The 22,507-nt window shown below is 45.5% G+C and overlaps 3 protein-coding genes and 1 long non-coding RNA gene across 4 annotated transcripts; 3 read left to right on the top strand and 1 right to left on the bottom strand.

Annotated features, from left to right (window-relative positions):
• The first annotated feature begins 1,324 nt into the window (after nt 1-1,324).
• LOC117841043 (DNA (cytosine-5)-methyltransferase 1A) lies at nt 1,325-10,222 on the top strand. Its single transcript, XM_034721610.2, has 13 exons — nt 1,325-1,374; nt 2,342-2,388; nt 4,084-5,536; nt 5,734-7,213; nt 7,352-7,516; nt 7,607-7,802; nt 7,891-8,002; nt 8,082-8,229; nt 8,324-8,521; nt 8,615-8,893; nt 9,004-9,165; nt 9,280-9,498; nt 9,728-10,222. The coding sequence occupies exons 2-13, from the start codon at nt 2,349-2,351 to the stop codon at nt 9,857-9,859; spliced, it is 4,584 nt and encodes a 1,527-aa protein (XP_034577501.1). The 5' UTR covers nt 1,325-1,374; nt 2,342-2,348; the 3' UTR covers nt 9,860-10,222.
• A 142-nt stretch (nt 10,223-10,364) lies between these two features.
• LOC117841044 (PRA1 family protein E) lies at nt 10,365-11,631 on the bottom strand. The gene has a single exon (XM_034721611.2). The coding sequence runs from the start codon at nt 11,414-11,416 to the stop codon at nt 10,736-10,738; it is 681 nt and encodes a 226-aa protein (XP_034577502.1). The 5' UTR covers nt 11,417-11,631; the 3' UTR covers nt 10,365-10,735.
• A 1,232-nt stretch (nt 11,632-12,863) lies between these two features.
• Nucleotides 12,864-15,640, top strand: LOC117836801 (uncharacterized). Its single transcript, XR_004636164.2, has 3 exons — nt 12,864-13,434; nt 13,858-13,931; nt 14,117-15,640. It is a non-coding gene; the product is annotated as an uncharacterized lncRNA (long non-coding RNA).
• Nucleotides 15,641-20,066: 4,426 nt separating this feature from the next.
• Nucleotides 20,067-22,303, top strand: LOC117839399 (protein WRKY1). The gene is made up of 3 exons (XM_034719721.2): nt 20,067-21,427; nt 21,535-21,660; nt 21,922-22,303. The coding sequence occupies exons 1-3, from the start codon at nt 20,508-20,510 to the stop codon at nt 22,082-22,084; spliced, it is 1,209 nt and encodes a 402-aa protein (XP_034575612.1). The 5' UTR covers nt 20,067-20,507; the 3' UTR covers nt 22,085-22,303.
• Nucleotides 22,304-22,507: the final 204 nt, after the last annotated feature.

Genomic DNA, 22,507 nt, shown 5'->3' with positions numbered 1-22,507 from the left:
TATGTGGTCATAAACAAATGTTAGACTTGTTGGGTGCCGTGCAGAAATCGATACGTTGATGTCGTGGAAGTTATCCTTCGAGACGAATTGTGCCTGTGAAATTGGAAAACATATTTTCTAGGGCTCATGTTTTGCATCAAACTCATTTCCTCCACCATCTTCTCATTCCATCATGTAGGATTTTGCTATCGTAGCATATCTCAGAGTTGGAGTATGCCCTAATGCCTTATGTGAAATTGGTTGTTCCCAATCTTATTTTGCATCTATTAATTCATTCAAATATGCAAAAGATATATTTTTAGAAAAAAACTCGTTTCTCCCTTTTTTTTAAGAAAGAAAGTCTGATCTCCGTTCCCCGATTTCTAAACCCAGTTCCCGAAACGGAGCGAAAAAATTGGGGCTTCCCTCGCACGGGCGCCTAAACGGTCCCCCACGACCTCCACTCCAAACTCAAAAAACCCCGCGTCGCCTCGCATCCTTCCTCTCCGCCCCCACTCCCCTCCTTTCCTCTCCCACTCCCAGTCTCCCTCTCGCCTCGCCTCGCCTCTCCACGCTGCGTCCGCCGCGCGCCGCCTCCCGCAGAACCACGCCTCCGACGCGCGCCGCCCCTCTCGTCGCCAGGGGAGGCTGCTCCTCGTCGCTTCCGCCGGTGAGCACGTCGGCGTCGCTCGCTCGCCCGCTTCGTTTTCCGTACGGCTTCGGAGAGGGTTTTGGTCGGCGCGGGTTTTCCGTTCGTGGTGTAAGCGGGCGTGCGTGTCGTTTCGATGATCGTGCTGGGGATTGTCGCCGGGAGGAGGTTCTCGGGGATCTGGACGCTTTGCGGCGCTCAGCATCTCACTCGGCTTGGGTACCGAGCTCTCGTTTCTGGTCTCCATTGGGGTTTTACTTTCCCCAATTCCCCCGCGCGCTTCTGCATTTTGAGGAGCTTCTCGGGGATCTGGCCGCTTTGCGGCGCCTATCTGCTCACTCGGTTTGTGTAGCGAACTCTCTTTTGTGGTTTATATTGGGGTTTACTAGCCCGAATTCCCCCCGCGCGCTTCTGCATTTTGAGGCGGTGTGGTTTTTTACTTCGTCGGATCTCGTTTGATGGATGAGCGGGGCTGGAACTGGGGCTTCGTTCCGCTGGCTGCTGCTGCGGAGTCACGTGCGTAGGTGATCTTGGTTGTGTGTGTCCAACGGTTGCGTCCTAGCTCTTCTCGTTTTGATAATCCTGTTCGTTTGTGCTCCTTTTAGGCGATATATATTTGAGGATCTGGTGCGGGGTATTTTTCCTTTTCTTCTAGTTTCCCTTTTGACGGTCGTTTTGTTGTGCAGGGGTCGTAAATTTCGGTGATGGAACGGTGACCTCCGCAGGGGACTCTGCTGATCGTGCTGGTAATACTGTCCTTACGGTTTCTGTGCTGGCGGATCTCATTTCTCAAGCAATTATGGCTGCACTTCAGTTGAACAACCTTTGTGCTTTTCAATGAGTAGTTACTTAATTTTGCGGAGATTCTATGAAGTAGTTACTGAGTTGCTGCTGGTAGCTATGAACTATTGTGAGGTCAGTGGAGTGTTACCTTTGCGTCCTTCTTTTGGTCTGGTAGAGTTGCTAATCATACTCAGTTTAGCAATTGCGCCTCCCAGGTAGTGTAATTTTCAAGAAGTACGCGACTGCTGCTGCTGCTTCATTGTTCATTAGCGGTATTATCTGATCCAGTCGTATTGAACAAGATGATATATAGCTACAGCTGCTGTATTTTATGAACTGATCCTCACAAATTAACTCTTTTTATAGTACCATATTTAATGAACGAAGGGGGGCGCACAGTTCAGTGTAATCTAGTTGGTTTGCGGTGATAATGTGTTTTCATATCCCAACATTTTAACATGATTGAATTGAAAGGTCTACTTACCAATTATTCATATTTTCATTACAGCACAGGGGTACTCCCTCAATAATACGCGACACTTTAGAGAACTGTATTATTTTCAGAACAAATCTAGATAGTAACAGATGTTTTAGTAGTCAAAGTTGAGGAAGTTTGACCTGTCAACTTTAAATCATCATATGTTTCCAAAAGAAGCGCATGATTAGCTGCATGTAAAATGCATTTGCTTTGGTCTCATATTAGTTTATATGCTTTAAATGTGTGTAACAAGGTAGTAGTTCCAGTAGGGTTCTCAATCAAAAAAATATTTGCTGAAGCAGCATTGTCATATTTTTAGTGAAGTTGTTGTTTCCTATTATGTTTATTTCCTGAATTAATCGCTAAAATTCATTTTAGCTTGCAATCTGATGATTGACATTTTTGTTTTAGAAATGTTAGTTGACATATTTGCTTGATTCAACACTTTACAGAGGTGTTATGGCGAAGCATCCGCATCCTGCTGTTGCTACAGCTACAGGTCTTGTTCCCAAATGCCTTGTAACTGCAATATATTACTTTTCTTTATCAATGAATTCTGTCATGCACCATATGAGGATATGAACTGAGGCAAAATAATTTTCTATTGATCCATTAAAGATTGGTAAGGCTGAATGGCTCATACATGCCAGCTAGGTTACCTCAATTCTCCAGTTTATGCCGTGTCTGTACTGCGATATGTATTTGGTACTAGGAAGACTCTGATACGTATTGATATGAATTAATGAAGCATCAAATTTAGTTTGTTCTTTTAAACAAAGGTGAAAGCCCAATATGCCTTAATACAAATTGTCCTTAAATTTGTCATTGCATTTAGGTTGTCATGAAACCACTACCACAAGAATCAAATTGCTAGCGCCCAACTTGAGCTCTTCCTTCCTTTGTCCTTTCCGCCGCCTCCTCCCTTCTCACCATTGTCTCCCTCACTATCATCCATGCCGTCCCCTTCCTCTATCACAATCCGCCATAGCTTGAGTTCATGTCAATGCTGAGGAGGCAAAGTGAGCACTGTTTTAATCAAGGTATTTCTTTTGCATCTATGTGCAATTTTTTTTATCGCATCGCTTTAGGTGTATAGCATTTCACGGTAACCTAGTAACGCAGGGAATATGATCTAGGACTCCTTTTCACAGTAATATTTTGCCTTTGGTTTGGTAGTCTAATCTTAGCCAACATTCTTTTGCCTCGAAGTCAAGGAAAACCACCAGAACATGAATAGGCTTCAGTGCCATATGGGTGGGGGTTAGACGTTAGAGTGAGCACTAGAAAGTTGAAACACTACTCATAGGATAGGAACCTTTTGAAGCATCAAATTTAACTGTATATTCACCGTTTTCAAACTGTATACACTGGGATTATAGAGTTCATAAGGCCTCATGGGTAACAGCTTGTTTGATGATTACATTTAGAGTTTTGAACCATCCTTATTTTAAGACATGCTAGTATGCTAGGAGCCAGGACATCCTAGTATGCTAAGAACAATCTCGTGATACCTATCTATCCATTTGAAATTACATTGTTCTTATTGTACTGTTAGTTATGGTTCAAATTTGCTGTTATGATTCGCAAAAAAGTTCAACTTAGTGTCGCCCAACAGCTAATCACTGGCTCACTGAACTCATACGGGGTCTTGATATGAATGGTTAAAAGGCTAACTGAAGAACTAAGCAAGCATCCAATGTGCAGTATTGACACTGCAGTTCTGCAACTGGTAAAGGGGGAAAACATTTAAACCATCCCTTTCCAAATTCAATCATGCTGTTGCATCCAACTTTTGTCTTATATGTGTAGTTAGGGATTTCCCAATCTGCAACCAAACTAGTATAGTATATAAAACGTCCCAGGACCTGTCTTTTATAACTTCGTCCACTCATCATCATCTTGCCTGAAACCTGCAGTTTTAATTATCTGGCATAGGTTGCATACTCATTCATGTTCATTAGTCAGGCATGCCTAGATTTGATTATATGTACTAACAAATAGATTCAGCATGATGCATCTTTTGCTGCATGAATCGAAATGTTGCTTTCTGCATACACATATTTAAACGCCATTAGTACTACATACAATTATGTTTGTCAAACTCCTTTTTGTGTTTATATGAATGCATGGGTTTCCGATCATCCCTACCTTTGCATTCAGATATTTTAGCGTGTTAGTTGCCTCTTCTTTTCAGGAACAAAGAAGCGCAAAGCAAAGCTTCAGACTAGGGAAGATGATTTCACTGAGAAGGAAGAAATGGTGACTGAATATGAGGCTAAAACAGAGAGCAATAACACCACTGATGAGCCTGTTGTGCTGCGCAAGAGACCAAAGAGGGCAGCTGCCTGGTCTAGTTTCAAAGAGAAGGAATTGAACTTATCTGAAAAAGATATATTTATCACAGTCAAGGAAAGTAGGGTGGAAGAAGAGGAAATAGATGCTGTTAGGTTGACAAAAACCGAACCTGAAGACCGCCGTCCTTCCAGAAAACTCATTGATTTCACCTTGCATGATGCAGATGGTTCTCTGCAACCCTTTGAAATGTCTGAAGTTGATGGCATTTACATAACAGCTCTTGTCATGCCCTTGGACGATGGTCTGGAAAAGGATAGAGAAAAGGGTATCCACTGTTCAGGATTTGGGCGAGTTAAGGACTGGACAATTTCTGGCTACAACGAAGGTATTGCTGTAATTTGGGTTTCAACAGAAATAGCTGATTACAAATGTGTGAAGCCAGCAAGCAGTTACAGATCCTATTTTGACCACTTTAGTGAGAAAGCTCGAGTCTGTGTTGAAGTTTACAGGAAGTTAGCTAAATCAGTTGGTGGAAATCCTGAGATAGGCCTGGAAGAGTTGCTTGCTAGTGTTGTCCGTTCCATTAATTCAAACAGAAAATCTGGTGGGACACTGAGTAAGGACTTTGCGATCTCTACTGGTGAGTTCATATACAGCCAACTTGTTGGGTTAGATAATACACCAGCTAGCAATGATGAGATATTTGCCACACTTCCTGTTCTTGTTGCACTAAGAGATGAAAGTAAGTCTAGAGTAGAGTTCAACAAGTTCTCTGCTATGCCTTCAAGTGGAACTCTGAAGATAAATGATGAGCATTGTAAGGGAGTAGGCGAGGATGATGAGAAATTAGCAAGACTGTTGCAGGAAGAGGAGGAGTGGAAGATGATGAAGCAGAGAGGGAAACGTGGAACCTCACAGAAAAATGTCTACATCAAAATTAGTGAAACTGAGATTGCCAATGACTATCCATTGCCAGCTTACTACAAATCATATAGTCAAGAAATGGACGAGTACATATTTGATAGTGAAATTGGCATGTTTTCTGATGATATGCCAGTAAGAATCCTTAACAACTGGGCTCTATATAACTCAGATTCCAGACTCATTCCTTTGGAGCTCATTCCTATGAAATCAGGTGCTGAAAATGATACAGTGATCTTTGGATCAGGTTTCATGAGAGAAGATGATGGTAGTTGCTGTTCAACTGCTGAGTCAGCGCAGTTATCTTCTTCCTCAAGTAAATCGTGCCAAGAGGATCTGGGAATTTCAATTTATCTGAGCCCAATAAAGGAGTGGGTAATTGAATTTGGTGGTTCAATGATCTGCATAACCATTCGAACTGACGTGGCTTGGTAAATACCCTGAAGCTCCATTATTTTATATTAGTAACTGTCTCAAGTTAGAAGCTAGCTCTTTGTTTTAAACAGGCTTCACATCCATTGCAGCTCTGTCCTTGAATTTGACACGTTATTTTAAGCACGGCATCTTGCAGTGGCTCTGTTTAGCCTTCCTCCAACTAACGTGTGGTCACTGATATCATTTTTTTCAGGTACAAATTACGCCAGCCAACAAAGCAATATGCTCCATGGTGTGAGCCTGTGCTGAAAACAGCAAGGCTGGCTGTTAGCATCATCACCCTTTTAAAAGAACAAAGTCGTGCTTCGAAGCTTTCTTTCACCGAAGTGATTAAAAAAGTAGCAGAATTCGACAGTGGACACCCTGCATTTATATCATCAAACACAACTCTCGTTGAAAGATATGTTGTGGTACATGGACAAATTATACTTCAGCAGTTTGCAGACTTTCCAGATGAGTCTATCCGTCGGAGTGCCTTTGTCACAGGCCTTGTACTGAAGATGGAAGAGAGAAGACACACAAAGTTGGTAATGAAGAAAAAATCTCAATCAATGAGAGGAGAGAATCTGAACCCAAGTGCAAAAATGGGCCCAATATTAGGAAGGAAGCTTATGCGTGCAACAACTACGAAATTCATCAGCAAGATATGGGGTGATTATTATGCCGCACACTTCCCAGAGGATACCAAGGAAGATGGAAATGAACAAAGGGAAATTGATGAGGAGCAAGAAGAAAATGAAGATGATGATACTGAAGAGGAGGTTAATGTTGAAATTGAGCAGCCTTTGAGGAGCCCACCATCAGCACGGTCTAGAAAGTCACCATCAAAGACTTGCAAGGAAGTTGACTGGAAAGGGCAAACAGCTGGGAAAACAGTGTCTGGGGAAGTTCTATATAAATGTGCTACAGTTCGAGGTCTTACTATTGGTGTTGGTCAATCAGTCACATTGGAAGACGATTCAGGAGAAGCCATCATGTGCTTTACTGAGTATATGTATGAGAAACATGATGGTACAAAAATGGTTCATGGAAGAATTCTGCAAAAAGGTTTTCAGACTGTTCTTGACAATGCTGCAAATGAAAGGGAGGTTTTCTTGACTAATGATTGTCTAGAATTCGAAGTAGGTGACATCAAAGAATTGGTGACTGTTAATGTCCAATTGATGCCATGGGGCCACAGATACAGGAAAGAGAATTCAGAAGTTAATAGGATTGAGAGAGCAAAGGCAGAGGAGAGGAAGAGGAAGGGTCTACCTGTGGAATATTTTTGCAAAAGCTTATACTGGCCAGAGAAAGGTGGTTTCTTCTCTTTCCCCCATGATAAACTTGGCATTGGGACTGGTGTCTGTAGCTCCTGTGATCAGAGAAAACAAGTTGGTGATGAATTCAAGATACTTTCGGAGACCAGTTTTGTCTTCAAGAATATCAGATACAATGTTAATGACTATCTGTATATTAGGCCTGAATTTTTCTCCCAAGGGCACGGCCATGAGACTTACAAGGCTGGGAGAAACGTGGGCCTAAAGCCTTATGCTGTATGCCATGTATTGAGTATCCATGCTTCTGGTGGATCTAAGAAAGCACATCCAGAATCAACAAAAGTCAACGTAAGAAGGTTTTATAGGCCTGATGACATATCATCAACAAAAGCCTATACATCAGATATCAGAGAGGTTCTCTTGTTATATCTAATCATTGCATCATTCTTATTTAAAATTATGTAGATGAACTTGTGACTAACAAGTAACAACTCACGCTTCCTTTGTGTTGTCTCTTGGTCTTTAATATTTGAGTTATGTCGTTTGATCCAGGTATACTACAGTGAAGATATCATGATTGTGCCAGTGGCGATGATAGATGGGAAATGTGAAGTTAGGATGAAGGATGACCTTCCAAATTCAGATCTTCCAGTGGTGGCTGAGCACATATTTTACTGTGAACATCTGTTTGATCCTGTTACTGGGGCCCTGAAACAGGTCAGACGTTCTGAATTTCACTTTTTTTCATTTTCCTGAGAAATTTCTTTAGATGGTTAACTGAACTTATCTTGTTTGATCTTGAACCAGCTTCCACCCAGTGTTAAAATCATGTCACTGATAAGGAGGGCACCTTCTGCTTCAAAGAAGAATAAAGGAAAGGAAATTTGTGACGATGAGCTGGCTGGTTCAGACAAAAAGAAGGATATGCCATCAGAGAACACTCTTGCAACCCTTGATATTTTCGCTGGCTGTGGAGGTTTATCTGAAGGATTGCAGCTAGCTGGTATGCATTTGTCTTGCAGATTTTGATGTTGGGTGACGGGAACACCTTGAGTACCAGTTGTTTACTTTCTGATCATAAAATTCTGTAGGAGCATCACAAACAAAATGGGCAATTGAATATGAAGAGCCTGCTGGGGAAGCATTTGGTGAAAATCATCCAGAAGCAGCAGTATTTGTGGAGAACTGCAATGTGATTTTGAAGTATGCACAATTCTTTCTTATGAATATGATCATTCATGCATATTGTATCTTTGAATTATTTCTGAGTGTTGTCATGCAGGGCAATAATGGATAAGTGTGGTGATGCTGATGATTGCATCTCTACTTCTGAGGCTGCTGAACGGGCATCAAAACTTTCTGATGAGAAGGCCAAGAATCTGCCTGTGCCTGGAGAAGTAGACTTCATCAATGGTGGACCTCCATGTCAGGTCTGTTGTTTTTCCTGTGACTAGGAAACATTTTATGCTTGTTCAATCTTCTAAACAAATTACACGGACTTTTTTCTACGCATCCTTTTTGCAGGGTTTTTCTGGGATGAACAGATTCAATCAAAGTCCCTGGAGCAAGGTTCAGTGTGAGATGATCCTAGCATTTCTCTCTTTTGCAGAATATTTCCGCCCTAGATTCTTTCTCTTAGAAAATGTCAGGAACTTCATTTCGTTCAACAAAGGCCAGACCTTCAGACTAACACTGGCATCACTCCTTGAGATGGGATACCAGGTGCTTGCCTTTTTTTTCTCTGCTAGTAGTTCTTGCATTCTATCATTTTGATCAACACTGAATGTTGTAGCCTTTTCCTTCACATGTTCTCAGGTTCGATTCGGAATTCTAGAGGCAGGTGCTTATGGTGTCGCCCAGTCCAGGAAAAGGGCATTCATCTGGGCAGCTGCACCGGGAGAGATCCTTCCGGAGTGGCCTGAACCGATGCACGTATTTGCTAGCCCTGAGCTGAAGATAAACCTACCTGATGGCAAATACTACGTGGCTGTCAAGAGCACTGCCGCAGGGGCACCTTTCCGGGCAATAACAGTTAGAGATACAGTTGGGGATCTCCCACCCGTGGAAAATGGTGCCGGCAAGCCAACAATACAGGTAGGCGTCAGTGTCACTGCAACTTCACTCTCGGGTCGCTTTCTTCACTCCCTGATCTTGTAGTATTAGCTTTATAATTATGCCTGGATTTACTCTTTTCTTTGGTGCAGTACGGGAGCGAGCCAGTGTCATGGTTTCAGAAGAAGATCAGGGGCAGCACAATGTTGTTGAATGACCACACCTCCAAGGAGATGAACGAGCTGAATCTCATCAGGTGCAAGCGCATTCCAAAGAGACCTGGCTGTGACTGGCATGAACTGCCTGATGAGAAGGTAACTACATTCTGCTCCTTTGCCCCCTGGTGGTTGTTTGTACTACCTTTGCTCTAGGTAACCATGCCCCCATTGCCAATGGTTAAGAAAATTCTCATGGATGCGAATATGCAGGTGAAGCTGTCAACCGGGCAAGTGGTGGACCTGATACCCTGGTGCCTGCCCAACACAGCCAAAAGGCACAATCAGTGGAAGGGGCTGTATGGAAGGCTGGACTGGGAGGGCAACTTCCCCACCTCCGTGACCGATCCCCAGCCTATGGGCAAGGTCGGCATGTGCTTCCACCCTGAGCAGGACAGGATCATCACGGTTCGTGAGTGTGCTCGGTCTCAGGTAACTTGCCCTCGCATTTGGTGCCGCAACTAATCCTACTTCATCATTAACCTTAATTATTAATGAATTATTAATGCTCAGTAGCTCTTGACTTCTCTATAGTGTCCGAATTATCTAACAAGAACAGCAGGTTCAGACTTAAGGGCGCTTTTTGATGAACTTAAGAGCATTTCTGCTCAAATTCCTTTTTCGAATCTCCTGATCCCATTCGCATGACCTGTGTACACAGGGCTTCCCTGACAGCTACCGCTTTGCGGGCAACATCCAGTGCAAGCACAGGCAGATTGGGAACGCCGTGCCACCACCACTTGCCTACGCGCTCGGGAGGAAGCTCAAGGAAGCCATCGACGCCAAACGCTGAGTCGCTTGCCTGCGTCGTCCGTCATTTTGGGTTGGTACTGCTGCATGTGATCGGCACTGGACTTCCAGCATTTTGTGAGCAGACTCTTTAACTCAGTTCCGGGATGGTTACACGGATGGCCTTTTGTACATCTAACGGAAAGAGGACGGTTTAGTGGCTAACACCAACAGGATCATAGCATTGGTGGTATAGTATTTTTGTCACGGGGGGTATAACCTTTAGGGGACGGTAACTTATGTCCCTGGCGGTATAATCTTTTTTAGTCAGTAATTTAAGTAACATTATAGCAATATGGCTATATGGTTGAACAAAAAAATTATGGCAACATGATGGCATGATTCAAGTGTAAGATCTGATTTTCTAGACACGTTGTCAAGCAAGGGATGTGCATCACCAGGATTAGTTGCTGCCTTTCTCAAATCGCAAAGGAAGACGAGCTCATATCTGCACTCAACAATGAAGCTCCCTTGCCACGTGATCATAGTTCATAGATAAGCTATTCATGTGAGGTTAGAAGCTTTATCCCCAACTTAGTTGAACTGGTGTTAACAGTTTACCACTTTACCTGCATGAGCAGGGATGCTTTACAACTAGTATTTCTACAAAACATCTTTAAATCATCCCAAATCCCAATCACCTCAGAATTGCACTCAAATTACACAATGCTATTGCGAAATCAAAAGGAACACGAAAATGGCTATACACAGCATGTAAACTACAAATCAAGTTAAGAACACGCTGCAAGAATAGTAAGAACATTACAGCTTACAACACCTTGCAAAATCCCACGGATGGATCAGAAGTTCAGAACCACCAAGAATCCCCCTGCCTCAAGAACACAATCAACAATCTCATCAGCCGAATTGCCCGCCTCTATCATCTCGGGAGCGTGTAGCCGTATCCACTATCCGTGAACGAGGTGCCAGCGACATCGAACGCGTCCCTCTCGTCGAGGTAGTAGTTCACCCTGAACGCGGCGTGCACGCCGATGACGGCGGCGGCGACGACGAGCGAGACGAGGAGGTTGAGCCCGGCGCGGGTGAGCGCGACGGCGAGCACCGTGGCGGCCGAGAGCACGACCAGCACGACGCGGTCGTCCACCTCGCGGCGGAGGCAGACGAGCGGCTCCCCCTCGCCGCGGCCGAAGTAGAGGCCCAGCCAGGCGACGAAGAGCGCCAGGAACACGAGCATGGACACGGGGCGGTAGACGAGGCCGAGGAAGACGAGCACGAGCGCCGCCAGCGCGTAGTTGGCGCGGAAGTAGGCGAGGTTCCGGCGCGCCCGCGCCCGGGCCTCCCAGCAGCTGTCGGGGCGCGAGAACGCCGTCGGGTCCAGCACCTCCCGCCACGCGCGCGGCCGCCCCGCCGCGGCGCCCGCGTACGCCCGCGCGCGGGAGAAGAAGGCGACCCCGGCCTCCGCCGCAGTCGCCGGCGAAGACGATGACGGCGCCGCCGCCTCGCCGTCCGCCACCGCGAGGTCCTCCGGCCCGGCCGGCGGAGGCGGGGCAGAAGTGGGGACGGCGCCGTAGCGCGACCACGACGCGGTGGAGGAGGCCATGCCGGGCGGGGCGAGGGCGAGCCCTGGCCGGCGGTGGTGGCGCTGGATCGGGCCTCGGGCGGTGGGATCGGTGCGGTGGCTCGCGTAGCTGTGTTCGGGCTGGCTGCTTGGCTTCTTCGATCGGCGGGCGCTGTGTGATGCGGATCTGAATGGAGGAGAGAGAGAGAGAGAGAGAGAGAGAGAGAAGGGGAAAGGTTTGGGGATTGATTTTTAAGTGCCCAATTGGCTTATTTAATGCCATTTTCGGTTATTAAAGCGACCTTTGCAGCGTCGGCAGAACAAAACCGCTGAATAATGTCTCAAAAAACCCGCTGAATAAATAGATTTATTATTGAAGCGAAAAATGGTTTTGCACGTACTAACATGAGTGCCACAACCTTCTCCCAACTGTGAACGATCATGCCTTCATGAGATGAACGAGAAAGAAGAATAGAAGATCAGACCGTGTGCTCTCATGGAAGGAAATTTCCCCATGGGTTAGACATTTGGGAGATTGTTTATTTCTAAAACCAAATTTGGCAATATTTGGGGTTGTGCCTTATGAACATGACGATATTCCTTATACAAAATCCTGGCGAAGCTAAAAGGTTGTATTTCTTGATCTGGAGTAGCAATATACCGAAACCTACAAATATCGTAATTACTCCATCGCATTTATAGGGTGTTTGTTTAAAGAACCATGAGTTGATCTCGTTAATCATGTGCTTGTACGGACGAACTCATCTATCTATACTACATCTATACTATAAAGAATAAGAGAATTGAAAACAATTCTTATCACCCCCATCTTTCCTCACACAGAGGTCCCATCTTAGATACGAGGTGTGATGAAAGGAGCGGGAGAAAAAAAATCACTGCCTAGAGAATGATTCCGCCAAATCTCCTGTTTTTTTTCACACCGTGCCGATCAATCTACCCGCCAATCGCTCCGCGCCATGCCGCCATCACCGCCACCTTCCATTCACTAGTAGAGAATTGACTTTCGATGCGCCCCCTTTTGTCCCGGTTTAAAGTTGGCCCGGAACAAAAGGTTCACCAACCGGGACTACAGCTCGGTCACTGGTGGGGGGCTCACCAACCGGGATCTTTTATCCCGGTTGCAAAGGCTAGTGGGAAAAAAAGACCCTTAGAGGCCTTTTATCCCGGTTTGAAACACCAACCGAGACAAAAGACAACCCTTTTATCCCAATTTGTAATACCAACCGGGATAAAAGGGGGTCTTTTATCCCGGTTGGTGTTTCAAACCGGGATATCTTTTATCCCGGTTGGTATTACAAATCGGGATAAAAGGGTCCCCAACGAGGTGGCTGAAAGAGGGGTAAATCTCTCGAACCCTTTTATCCCGGTTGGTATTTCCAACCGGGATAAAAGATGGTTGGTGTTTCCAACCGGGATAAAAGGGTCCGCTACGAGTTAATACAAAAGGATAGCATCCCCTATATAGTCAGATGTGGTGTGTAGGTGGGATGGCAAGGAGGAGGAAGGAACTCCTTTTGTCCTTATTGGTTTGCACTGTACCAACCGGACTACTAGTGATTACTTTCTGGACGCATCAATCAATCAATTAATTCGTGAATAACTGATTTCCCCGTCACTTTCCTTCCTCCACAAGCGTACCGTCCTCCCCTTCCTATCAATCAGTGGCTCTCCTCATGCCCACGTTCCGCAAACCCCTCCCATGCTGATGCAAAAACGTTTGGCGGCGACCCATGGAACCACGAGGTGACGAGGAGATGCGGGAGCTCGACTTCTCCAATCCCCAGGGGCGGGTCTCTGAGGATGTGGTGGCAATGGCGGCGACACGACAACAAGGTGCACGACCTCCGAATCCTCGCATGCCCCGTCCTCATCGCCGGTGGAGCCACCTCCGCTAACCGCAGCTCGCTAACCAGTCCCTCGCCGGGGAAGAAGCTACGCGGGACTTTTCCACTGCCGCCTGACCTACTTCGAGATTAGAAGCGGCGGCAGCGGCTGCCCGCCATATTGCGATCCCAACTCATGCTCGTTGTGTCGCCAAGGTATTTGAACACAAATGACAAACCAATCCTGGTTGCTTCGTTCTTTCTTATCTGATGTGTCATGTTCTTGCAATTTCAAGCGCGTTCATATTGATTTCTTAGAGAAAAAACGCTCCTTGTTGAGTTGCACTGGAAGATATCTAGGAAAGAAAGCCCTTAGTATTATTTAGGGAGCACATGTAGAGTTTAGAGTTGTACCGAGGCAACTCAACTTCGAGTGCTTCACTTCTAGGCCTTGGATCATTCTTGACAGCATATGTTGTATCAATTTTTTTGGAGCTATGTATGATCCCTCACTGATTAGTCATTTTTTTTCTTTTGCATTTCTCATTCATTTCAAAATTACTTTCACACCAGTGCATCCTAATGAGGAGGGAGATGTTATCTCATCACATTTATTTCTTTTTAACTTATTTTCCTCAGCATCAGGTATTCATAAGAAAGGGACCACCTATCTAACAACAGTCGGTGATGATCGGTGATGGTGGCTTGGCAAGGTTAGGTATTTATTTTATTCTTTTTATGGTTTGCTCTCTATATGAATTAGTATTTTTTTTCCGTGTTCACGGCAATGCTCATCCTCTAATATGGTGGCTCATTCAATTTTTATAATACAGACGTTTTTTTATTCAGTAAACACATGGACTTAAATAAAAGTTCAAATAAAACTTACACTCTGCAGGTGAAAGTGGCGATATTTGTACATTTCTGGAACTGAAAGGATACATACCACCTGTTGTTTTCCTGTAGGTATGTAGAATGGACACCTTGCAAATTCAGTAGAATGCTTAGATAACATGTTGATTATTTGTGCCTACATGCTTACCTGGTTGTTTCTTCCAGTAACATCAAGGAATTTGTTGGCGTTCCAGCAATTTAAGCTTTCATTTTTACTTTTATTCTGCTGATAACTATGACATAGGCTTTTATCAATTTTGGATGCCGATTGTTGATCCCCAATATATTTTACTCTTTTTTCTTCAGATTCTTTTTCGGGACAATAATAAAATCACAAACCACCAGTAGAATGATCTTATTAGGTTTTCTTAGGAAGCCATAAGTGGTCTGTTGTCTCCAAGGATAGTGAACAAGAGACATTTACTATCTGCAGTTCTTGTCAATACGCTTGACTCCGGTATTCGATTGTCTTGCTAACTATATTCTTTATAATTTAACATAACCATGCTTTGATTACTGAATATGTTCCACACATTCAATCCAAAAGATGAGAATTACCGAATGCTCCGCACATAGCAAATGCTCTAATGATGGCATACCTGTAGCTGACAATGGACCAATTAGTGCCATGCTTCATCATGCTTGATGTGGCAGCACCAGAGCACTGCGTCTTTTCTGAAAGGTCATCAGTAAGCATTGATCGGAAGGTTCCACATGCACATTGAATTGATATAAGAAATTAATAACAGGACAAGACACAGAAGGAAATTGAAAAGTACGAGGTAAATGTACTATTTTTTTTTGAGCTTTAGTTGCCTAGCATTTCTCCTTTCTTAGTTGTAATGAAATGTGCGAAAATTAGTCAGGTCAACCATATTTGAGTTGTGTATTATAACAGCTATCAAAGGTTGTTTGCACCAGGCCTACAGTATGCTCGCCAAATTCATTATATTTTTTGAAAAATAAAAAAAATGATTATTATTTGAAATTGTGAGAGAATACTGATTCCTCCATGCTATGCAATTCTAGGATCCTCAGCATTTCTTACCTTGGTTACAAATGAATACATTGTAATGATCTGGTTACCTTTCTTGTGAGATTTATCCAATAACTTGGATTAACTTTGATGGAAGTTTACAAGAATCAGGGAAGCATCATTGCCTCTGGAATTTGGCATATAACCATGAGGTAATTACTAGATAATGAGAATATTTTTTGTTGATGGGAGCACCAGGTAATGGTAATGGTGATGGGATTATCTGTTTGGCCTTGCTGTTACGTGCATGCAGCTCGTTTTAACTTCTGATGTTGTTCCTTGATTTTCAGAAAGAAGGTTAGTAAAAGGGAGGAAAATCAGAGGCAGTCCTCCACAGCAATAGAAATTAGTCTTTAAGTTTTTTTTCCAGAAGGAAGCCTGCTTGAAACTTCTTTAAGCTGAAAATGTTTAAGCTTGAGAAAATGTTATTGGAATTAATGTAATCTGAAAGGGTTTCTATGTTGATATTACCTGCTCATTGTTTTCTATGCATTTTGAGTTGACGTGTTGGAAAATAAAAATACAGTAGTGCTTCACAAGGTTTAAGTTGATATTACCTGCTCAGTGTTTTCTATGCATTTTGAGTTGACATGTTAGAAAATAAAAATACAGTAGTGCTTCACAAGGTTTTAAGTTGATATTACCTGCTCAATGTTTTCTATGCATTTTGAGTTGACATGTTAGAAAATAAAAATACAGTAGTACTTCACAAGGTTTATATAGCTGTCTAGAAATTTGGTGCATGGATTTTTTTTCTTATGAAAACTCAAGAATTCTGAATTCTTGTTCTGCTGCTCATAGTCAACTCCACCTAGCTCACGATGCTTGGTCCTGGACTGATGGAGTATAGAGCTTGTGCATGCAGGGCAGGCCTGCGCTGTGGTGAACAACTGCAACCACCGCGAAGTCTCTGTCCCCAACACTTTTGGTGTTGCCTTTAGTTTTCGCTTCCTGATACAAGTATCTTGCATTTCATTTCTGCTGCTGAATATGAGGAGAGCACCGAAGGGTGCGAGGACTGCAGGATCTTGGATGGACGTGCATAAACAATAGTAAATGTTTAAGGGAAACATATATATAATATCTTTGTGCCTGATCCGGAGGTCACTTTTATATGTGTTTTTTGGGTCACATAACATTTGAGCATGTTTGTTGGTACTTTGCTTTAGGTCACAAAACATTTCAGTACTTTGCTTTAGGTGATTATTAGTTTCTTCATTGGCCATCTCATCTTCCCCATGAAGATTGGTGCCAGTTCCAAAATTTTTATATAGAATACTTGTATGACTACATGTTCCCTTGCTCACTCATCCCATGACCAAAATCTGAAGATGTATACGACCAATCGGCATGCGAGTCCGTTAGTTAGTTATACGATGGATTGTTGACAAAATAATAATTGTGATTTCTTATAGTTACATTTGTTAATAAATAAATATTTTATATGTAATCTCTTTTTAATCACGTGCGTGCCCACACGTGCACTTCGACTAGTTTCATTTTACGAACCAAACAAAAAAATATAGGCAAAAAAGATGACGGACCACCGTATCTGTTAACCTAAACATCAATTAAAAAACCGTTATGCCCTTGTTTTAAGCATTATATACTTATAAAAACAGCGGTGGAGCCGAAGCTTTCCCATCAGCTTTCGAAACAGTAGCCATCAACGTCGCGTCATGCGACGTGTGTTTGTTGATTCCGGACACGAGGAAAAGACACCCAACGGACCAGACGTGCCCACGTCGAAGTGTCGAACCCGTCTTCCCCGGCCGGCGGATTGGCTTGGGCGGCATGAACCGTGGCGGAGCTGCGGCGGAAGCAACGGAACCCCTTGGCCTTGGGCGCCGATCGCAAGATGCGCAGGAAGGACATGGCACGTGCCTGGCCGCCCAAGCAGCACGGAAAAGATCGGGGTTGCAACGGTTGCGAGGAGAAAAAGCGCGAGTAATCCGGGATCATTTCGGGCACGCGACGTCCTCGATCGGCGCCGGCGACGGTCACCCATTGCCCGGGGACCGGGGCCGATGGGCTCTCCTGCGGCAGTGGCGCTATGCTCCTTTGGCTCTTCGCCGACGGTCGCCAGCAGCGACTACTCTCTGCAAAAATTTACCAAACGGTTCTTGGGGCAATAACTGATTGTGATTGGTAACTCAAAGTTGGTAACTCCTGATTAGTGCAAAGCAGTTGACTAGTAAAAACTAAAATGGCCATGGCTGACTTGACAATTCAGAGTTTCGAGGTGTGCAGAGTAGACAACATCAACCACGGCCATTGTCAATGTCATTGCTGAACGCTGCTGGGCTTTGCTTTTGGAAAGTCCAGTAGTGAAATTCAAGTGTTTCCGTTATGTCATGAGCGTTATCAATCTAGTTTATTTTCGAAAAATTGTTGTGATCGTTAACCCTCGAACCAGAAGCAATCTCCTAGGAGAACTCTTCATTCCTTTCCGACCAAATGACACTGGGTCATGCATGGCTTATCCACTACAGCTTCCTGAACAGCAGCCATCGGCCGGCGGATATGGATCGGGTTGGACGGCAAAACGGGCAGGAAGGACATGGCACCACGTGCCTGGCCGCCCAAACAGCGTGGAAAGATCCGCGATGGGGAAGAAGTGAAGGAGAGAGGAAGATTTGCGAGCACATCCAAATTAAAACGAGCCGAAAAAAAAAATTAAACCACATCATCCGGGACGATACCTCGCCGACGACGGCGACCTCTGCCCGTCGCTCCGCGGCGGTAGCCCTCCGGCGGACGGTGGCACGCAGTGGCGCTCACGCGAGACACGCGTGCCGCGTGCTACTCTCTGGACAACTGGCCAAATGCGAAATGACCCTTTGACTGGAACTTCCTTTTCGAAGATACACTGACAGGTAACTCAAAGCTGGTAGCGCTTGATTAGTGCCCAAGTAGTTGACCAAGTGCCAAATGGTAAAAGTGAATTTTTTTTTCTGACCGGCCAGTTCAGACGTCCGAGATGAAGAAAAATGAGTAGGCATAGCTTCGTATCTTCACCTCCTCAAACTCAAAGGCAGTTCACGTGTTTCTTTTGGTAAGCACGATGATGATCCGATGTGCCAGAGCTAAAACTCCGAAAGATATGGGCTCGGCTTGGTTGATACGTCTCAAGCTTTTGCGTAGCAGGTGTGCGTGACAGCGTGCACTTCATTGAACAAAAACAAGTGAAAAACAAAACAAGAAACTTCCAAGATGGACGAAAGAAAATAACTGACGAGCCACAAGTCAACACATAGACACCTCTTTTTTTTTTGCGAAACCGGGATATAACATATATTAAAGGATAAATGTGAGCGCTGTACATCCCATTCTTACAGAAAAGGCCTTGAGTAACCCTAAAATTACAAAAAGGTTCCTAACGTCGAGCTGCCGCCTCCTTCCAACTACTCGCCAGAAAGCATACTCAAGCATCCATCCACCAAACTTCCCGATCCAAATCGGAGGACGGACTCCGAACATTGGATAACTGCATGAGATTCTCGGTACGAGAGCATCAGTCGTCAGTCTCCTCGATCCAACATCTTCTCTTCTTCCCTCAACGATGGATGAGATCCCTCAAAACCAAGATGCTCCAGCACACATCTCCGACTGCAGCAGAACCAGGTCCAGCAGCCCAAGAATCCACTCCACCAAGCCACCAACAGCAGCAGCCAGCAGAAGGAAAGAGAGCCGCAAAAGATTCACCATCTCCTCTTTCAGTCGACTGGAATCGAACGAAAGCGGCGACTGGAATCGAACGAAAGCGGCGACTGGAATCGAACGAAAGCGGTGACGGGAACCTTTCGGCAAAACCAAAAGAGAGGCCAACTAACCTCCCACAAACTTCGCCTAATGAATCATCTTCGTAGTCGGAGAAGAAGCTTATTTGCCGACAGAGCAGCCCCGCTGTCGCCGCCACTCCCGACCACCGTAGCCCTACCGCCAACAACGCCGGCGAGCAAACTAACCCTAACCTACTCAAACCAAGCCTAGTAGTATAGTGTATATACACCGGACGGCTAAATCGAAGGTTCCCCCATCCTCCAGCGCCGGCGATTTGGTCGACGGAAAGAGGATCGCCTTCAATTCGCCTGTTGGAACTGTAGCGGAAAGCGTAGGGATAAGGACAAGGGTGACTATAATTTCCAACACATAGACGCCTCTTTTTTCCTCTCTTCCACCAATCAAAGACGCTACGAGCCCATTTTAAAAAACTTACTTCAATGTGACTGGTCAACTTATGATGTAAATGCTCTTAGAAACGGTACTCCTGCTTGAGACTCGAGATGGGAAAAATAAAGTACAGGGCCTACAGGCTCTGAATTGTCGTCAGTTCCGTCGTTTGTAAGATGATGGGACGGACGACCGATCGATCAATTCCCTCCACATGGGCTATTGGGCTGGGTTGACCTCTTGTGCATTTCCACTAGGCCGAAATTGGGCCCCTCAAAATTTTCTCTAGCATACAATATGCTAGTATTCCAGTAATCTTTTGATTGCATTTCACATCGTTTCATATAGTATCGGTTACAGGAGGTTAGGTTTGATTAAACAATCAGCCAATTCTAATCAAGATCGTGTGTTAAGAGGTCAAGCTGGAGTGCTTCAATTAACAGCTAGCTTTGTGGGACATACACTCACAATGAACAAAAAAACAATTGAAATTTCGAGTAACCACACAATGTCGAATTGTTGATCCATTCAGACACTGAGCTGGACAGATGCATAAATTCAACATCAGTTGAGTCTTCACTGAGTAAGTTGCTATATTCAAATCATTTTGTTTATCATCTTGTCAGCTTTAATTTACACCCATAATTGACCAGCTTAAAAAACAAAAAGAAAAAGACAGGAAGATGTAGCGGATAACTCAGACTGGACGTTTTGACGCCTAAAAGAATTGTTTGAAATGATCACAAGGCATCTGGGCCGTCCATCGTGCCGACGGCCCTGATCATTGGATAATCCACCCTCGTTGACTTTCCTAAATTCTATTCCGATCGTGCTCCACCTCTCACTCCAAATTGGAATATCATACTCGCGAGAATTACTTCCTGCACAAGTGAAGGACCCAATGAGACTGCCTCACATGTGCTCCCCCTGCATAAGTTCACACAAAGATCTTGCAAGGACTCTTTCCAACGCCACCATTGCTGCAATTCTTGCTACCTTTCTCTCCACTCAATTCATATCCCCTGTAACCAATTCATGTGCAAATACAGATTGCATCTTCTAGTCCATGGTCAAAATTTGATCTCTGATCGATTTTGTTCACCTTGATACTCCATTGCACCACATCAAGATTAGCAGTGTGCTACTATCACTTGGATTCTTGATAGGTGCAGGTTCCTTGATCGCCATGGAGGTGGTGGAGGAAGCCAACCGGGCCGCCGTCGAGAGCTGCAAGAAGCTCGTCGCCTTTCTCTCGCTGTCCGCCGGCGATCCTTTCCGGCCTATGCCCGTAGCCGTGGAGACCGACGAGGCGGTCGCCCGGTTCGGCAAGGTGGTCGCCGTCCTGAGCGACAGGCTCGGCCATGCCAGAGCAAGGGTTGGCAAGAGGAGCCTGGCGCCTCCCGTCGACGCAAGCTGCCTCTTGGATCATCCGTCGATGGCACCGCGCCACCCTCCCAACAGCAGCCACCTTGTCAGTAGTACTCCGGCGGCGGCGGCGCCGCCGCCACCAACTACGGTGGCGATGCGAAGCGTTGCGCCGCTGATGAGAAGCCATGAAGCGGAGGTGGCACCGGCGGTCATGGTGTCGCCTTGTGCCAACGTAGCACTGGCACCGGCACCGGCGGCGGCGGCCAGGAAGTTTGACAGGAACATGTTCCTCGAGACGCCACTCCTGGAGCTGAACTCTTACAGCGTGCTTCCCTCCACGGCGGCCATGGCGGCGGTGCCAAAGAGCACCTCGACAGTTGTCACTGTCCCCTCGCCCAATCCTTGCACCACCATCTCCACTCACATCCAGTTCCAGCCGCAGCAGGCGAAGAAGCAGAAGAGCTTCCAGTTCGACCAGACGCCGAGCGGCGAGCAGTTCCACATCGAGGTGCCGGTGCCACTGCCCCGGGGCGGCGGCGGCGCCAAGGAGGTGATCAGCTTCAGCTTCGACAACAACTCGGTGTGCACCTCGTCGGCGGCGACGTCCTTCTTCACCTCCATCAGCAGCCAGCTGATCAGCATGTCCGACGCCGCGACGAGCTCTGCCGCCACGGCGAAGAAGGCGTGCGCCAAGAGAGGGGAGGACGGCAGCGTCAAGTGCCATTGCCCAAAGAAAAAGTATGTGCCATTCGCATCCTTTGGTTTGGTTCTTGGTTGGAGATTCTTCTTGCAAGTTATTGCGATCCTGATGTGATTCTTGTTGCTGATCAATCAAATCTACGCAGGAAGCCGAGGGAGAAGAGGGTGGTGAGGGTGCCGGCGATCAGCGACAAGAACGCCGATATACCGGCGGACAACTACTCATGGAGGAAGTATGGGCAGAAACCAATCAAAGGCTCTCCTCACCCAAGGTATTGGGCATTTCTCTTTCACACCATTGTTTTGTTGGTACTCTATAAGTTTCTCTTTGTACTCTTTATTTGATCATTGCCAGACCAACTGCGTTGTGCATCGTGCTTAATTGGCTTCCTCCAAATTCACCTTGGCATAGAATTGATCAGAAGTCTGACAGACTCTCTAGTGTTCTCAGCTAATTTCAGAAGGGTCCCATTTAGTACGCAATTCTGAAAGAGATAGTGCTGAACATTTGATGGTCTCAATTGTGCGTGCAGGGGGTACTACCGGTGCAGCAGCAAGAAGGACTGCCCGGCGAGGAAGCACGTGGAACGGTGCCGCAGCGACGCCGGCATGCTGATCGTCACCTACGAGAACGACCACAACCACGCGCAGCCGCTGGACCCCTCGGTGCTCACCGCGACCGCGGCCGAAGCCTGAGAGGATCGGAGCCGGTTCTTCATTGTCATGACTCATGAGCAACGAACTGTAACTCAAAGTAGCCTGAATTCTTTCCAAGATGTACAGTGACCAAGAACCTGATTGGGTTTTCACTGCTTCTGTTTCTTGCGTTTGTTCAGATGAATTCATTTCGACGAGGCCTCTAGTTTGTGCATTCCAAAGAATTAACTAGGAGATCATTGCACCGTCTTGCGCTTCTGTCTCTGTCTCTGAGTTGTTACCTAGCTTCTGTTTCATCCCGGCAAAGTACTGTAGCTGTGTGATCTTCCATGAAGAGTTCACGTGTGATCAGCTAACTTGTTTCGTCATATCTAACTGATCTTTCTGGCTATCTACTGTGGATGTGAGGCACGAGTGGCTCAATAACATAAAGTCATAAACACATCAGCTGCTGCATTATTA

The sequence above is a fragment of the Setaria viridis genome, chromosome 9 (genome assembly GCF_005286985.2).
Source record: "Setaria viridis chromosome 9, Setaria_viridis_v4.0, whole genome shotgun sequence".
Lineage (NCBI taxonomy): Eukaryota > Viridiplantae > Streptophyta > Magnoliopsida > Poales > Poaceae > Setaria > Setaria viridis.
The sequence above is the reverse complement of the archived record's forward strand: the minus strand, read 5'-3'. Positions and strand labels throughout refer to the sequence as shown.

What these genes read in the sequence shown, in the direction of transcription:
- LOC117841043 (XM_034721610.2), top strand. Translation starts at nt 2,349, where the DNA reads ATGGCGAAGCATCCGCATCCTGCTGTTGCTACAGCTACAG. An exon ending in ATACATCAGATATCAGAGAG is followed by an intron (nt 7,214 to 7,351) that starts GTTCTCTTGTTA and finishes CGTTTGATCCAG; the next exon opens with GTATACTACAGTGAAGATAT. An exon ending in TTACTGGGGCCCTGAAACAG is followed by an intron (nt 7,517 to 7,606) that starts GTCAGACGTTCT and finishes ATCTTGAACCAG; the next exon opens with CTTCCACCCAGTGTTAAAAT.
- LOC117841044 (XM_034721611.2), bottom strand. Translation starts at nt 11,416, where the DNA reads ATGGCCTCCTCCACCGCGTCGTGGTCGCGCTACGGCGCCGTCCCCACT.
- LOC117839399 (XM_034719721.2), top strand. Translation starts at nt 20,508, where the DNA reads ATGGAGGTGGTGGAGGAAGCCAACCGGGCCGCCGTCGAGAGCTGCAAG. An exon ending in TGCCATTGCCCAAAGAAAAA is followed by an intron (nt 21,428 to 21,534) that starts GTATGTGCCATT and finishes AAATCTACGCAG; the next exon opens with GAAGCCGAGGGAGAAGAGGG. An exon ending in AAAGGCTCTCCTCACCCAAG is followed by an intron (nt 21,661 to 21,921) that starts GTATTGGGCATT and finishes TTGTGCGTGCAG; the next exon opens with GGGGTACTACCGGTGCAGCA.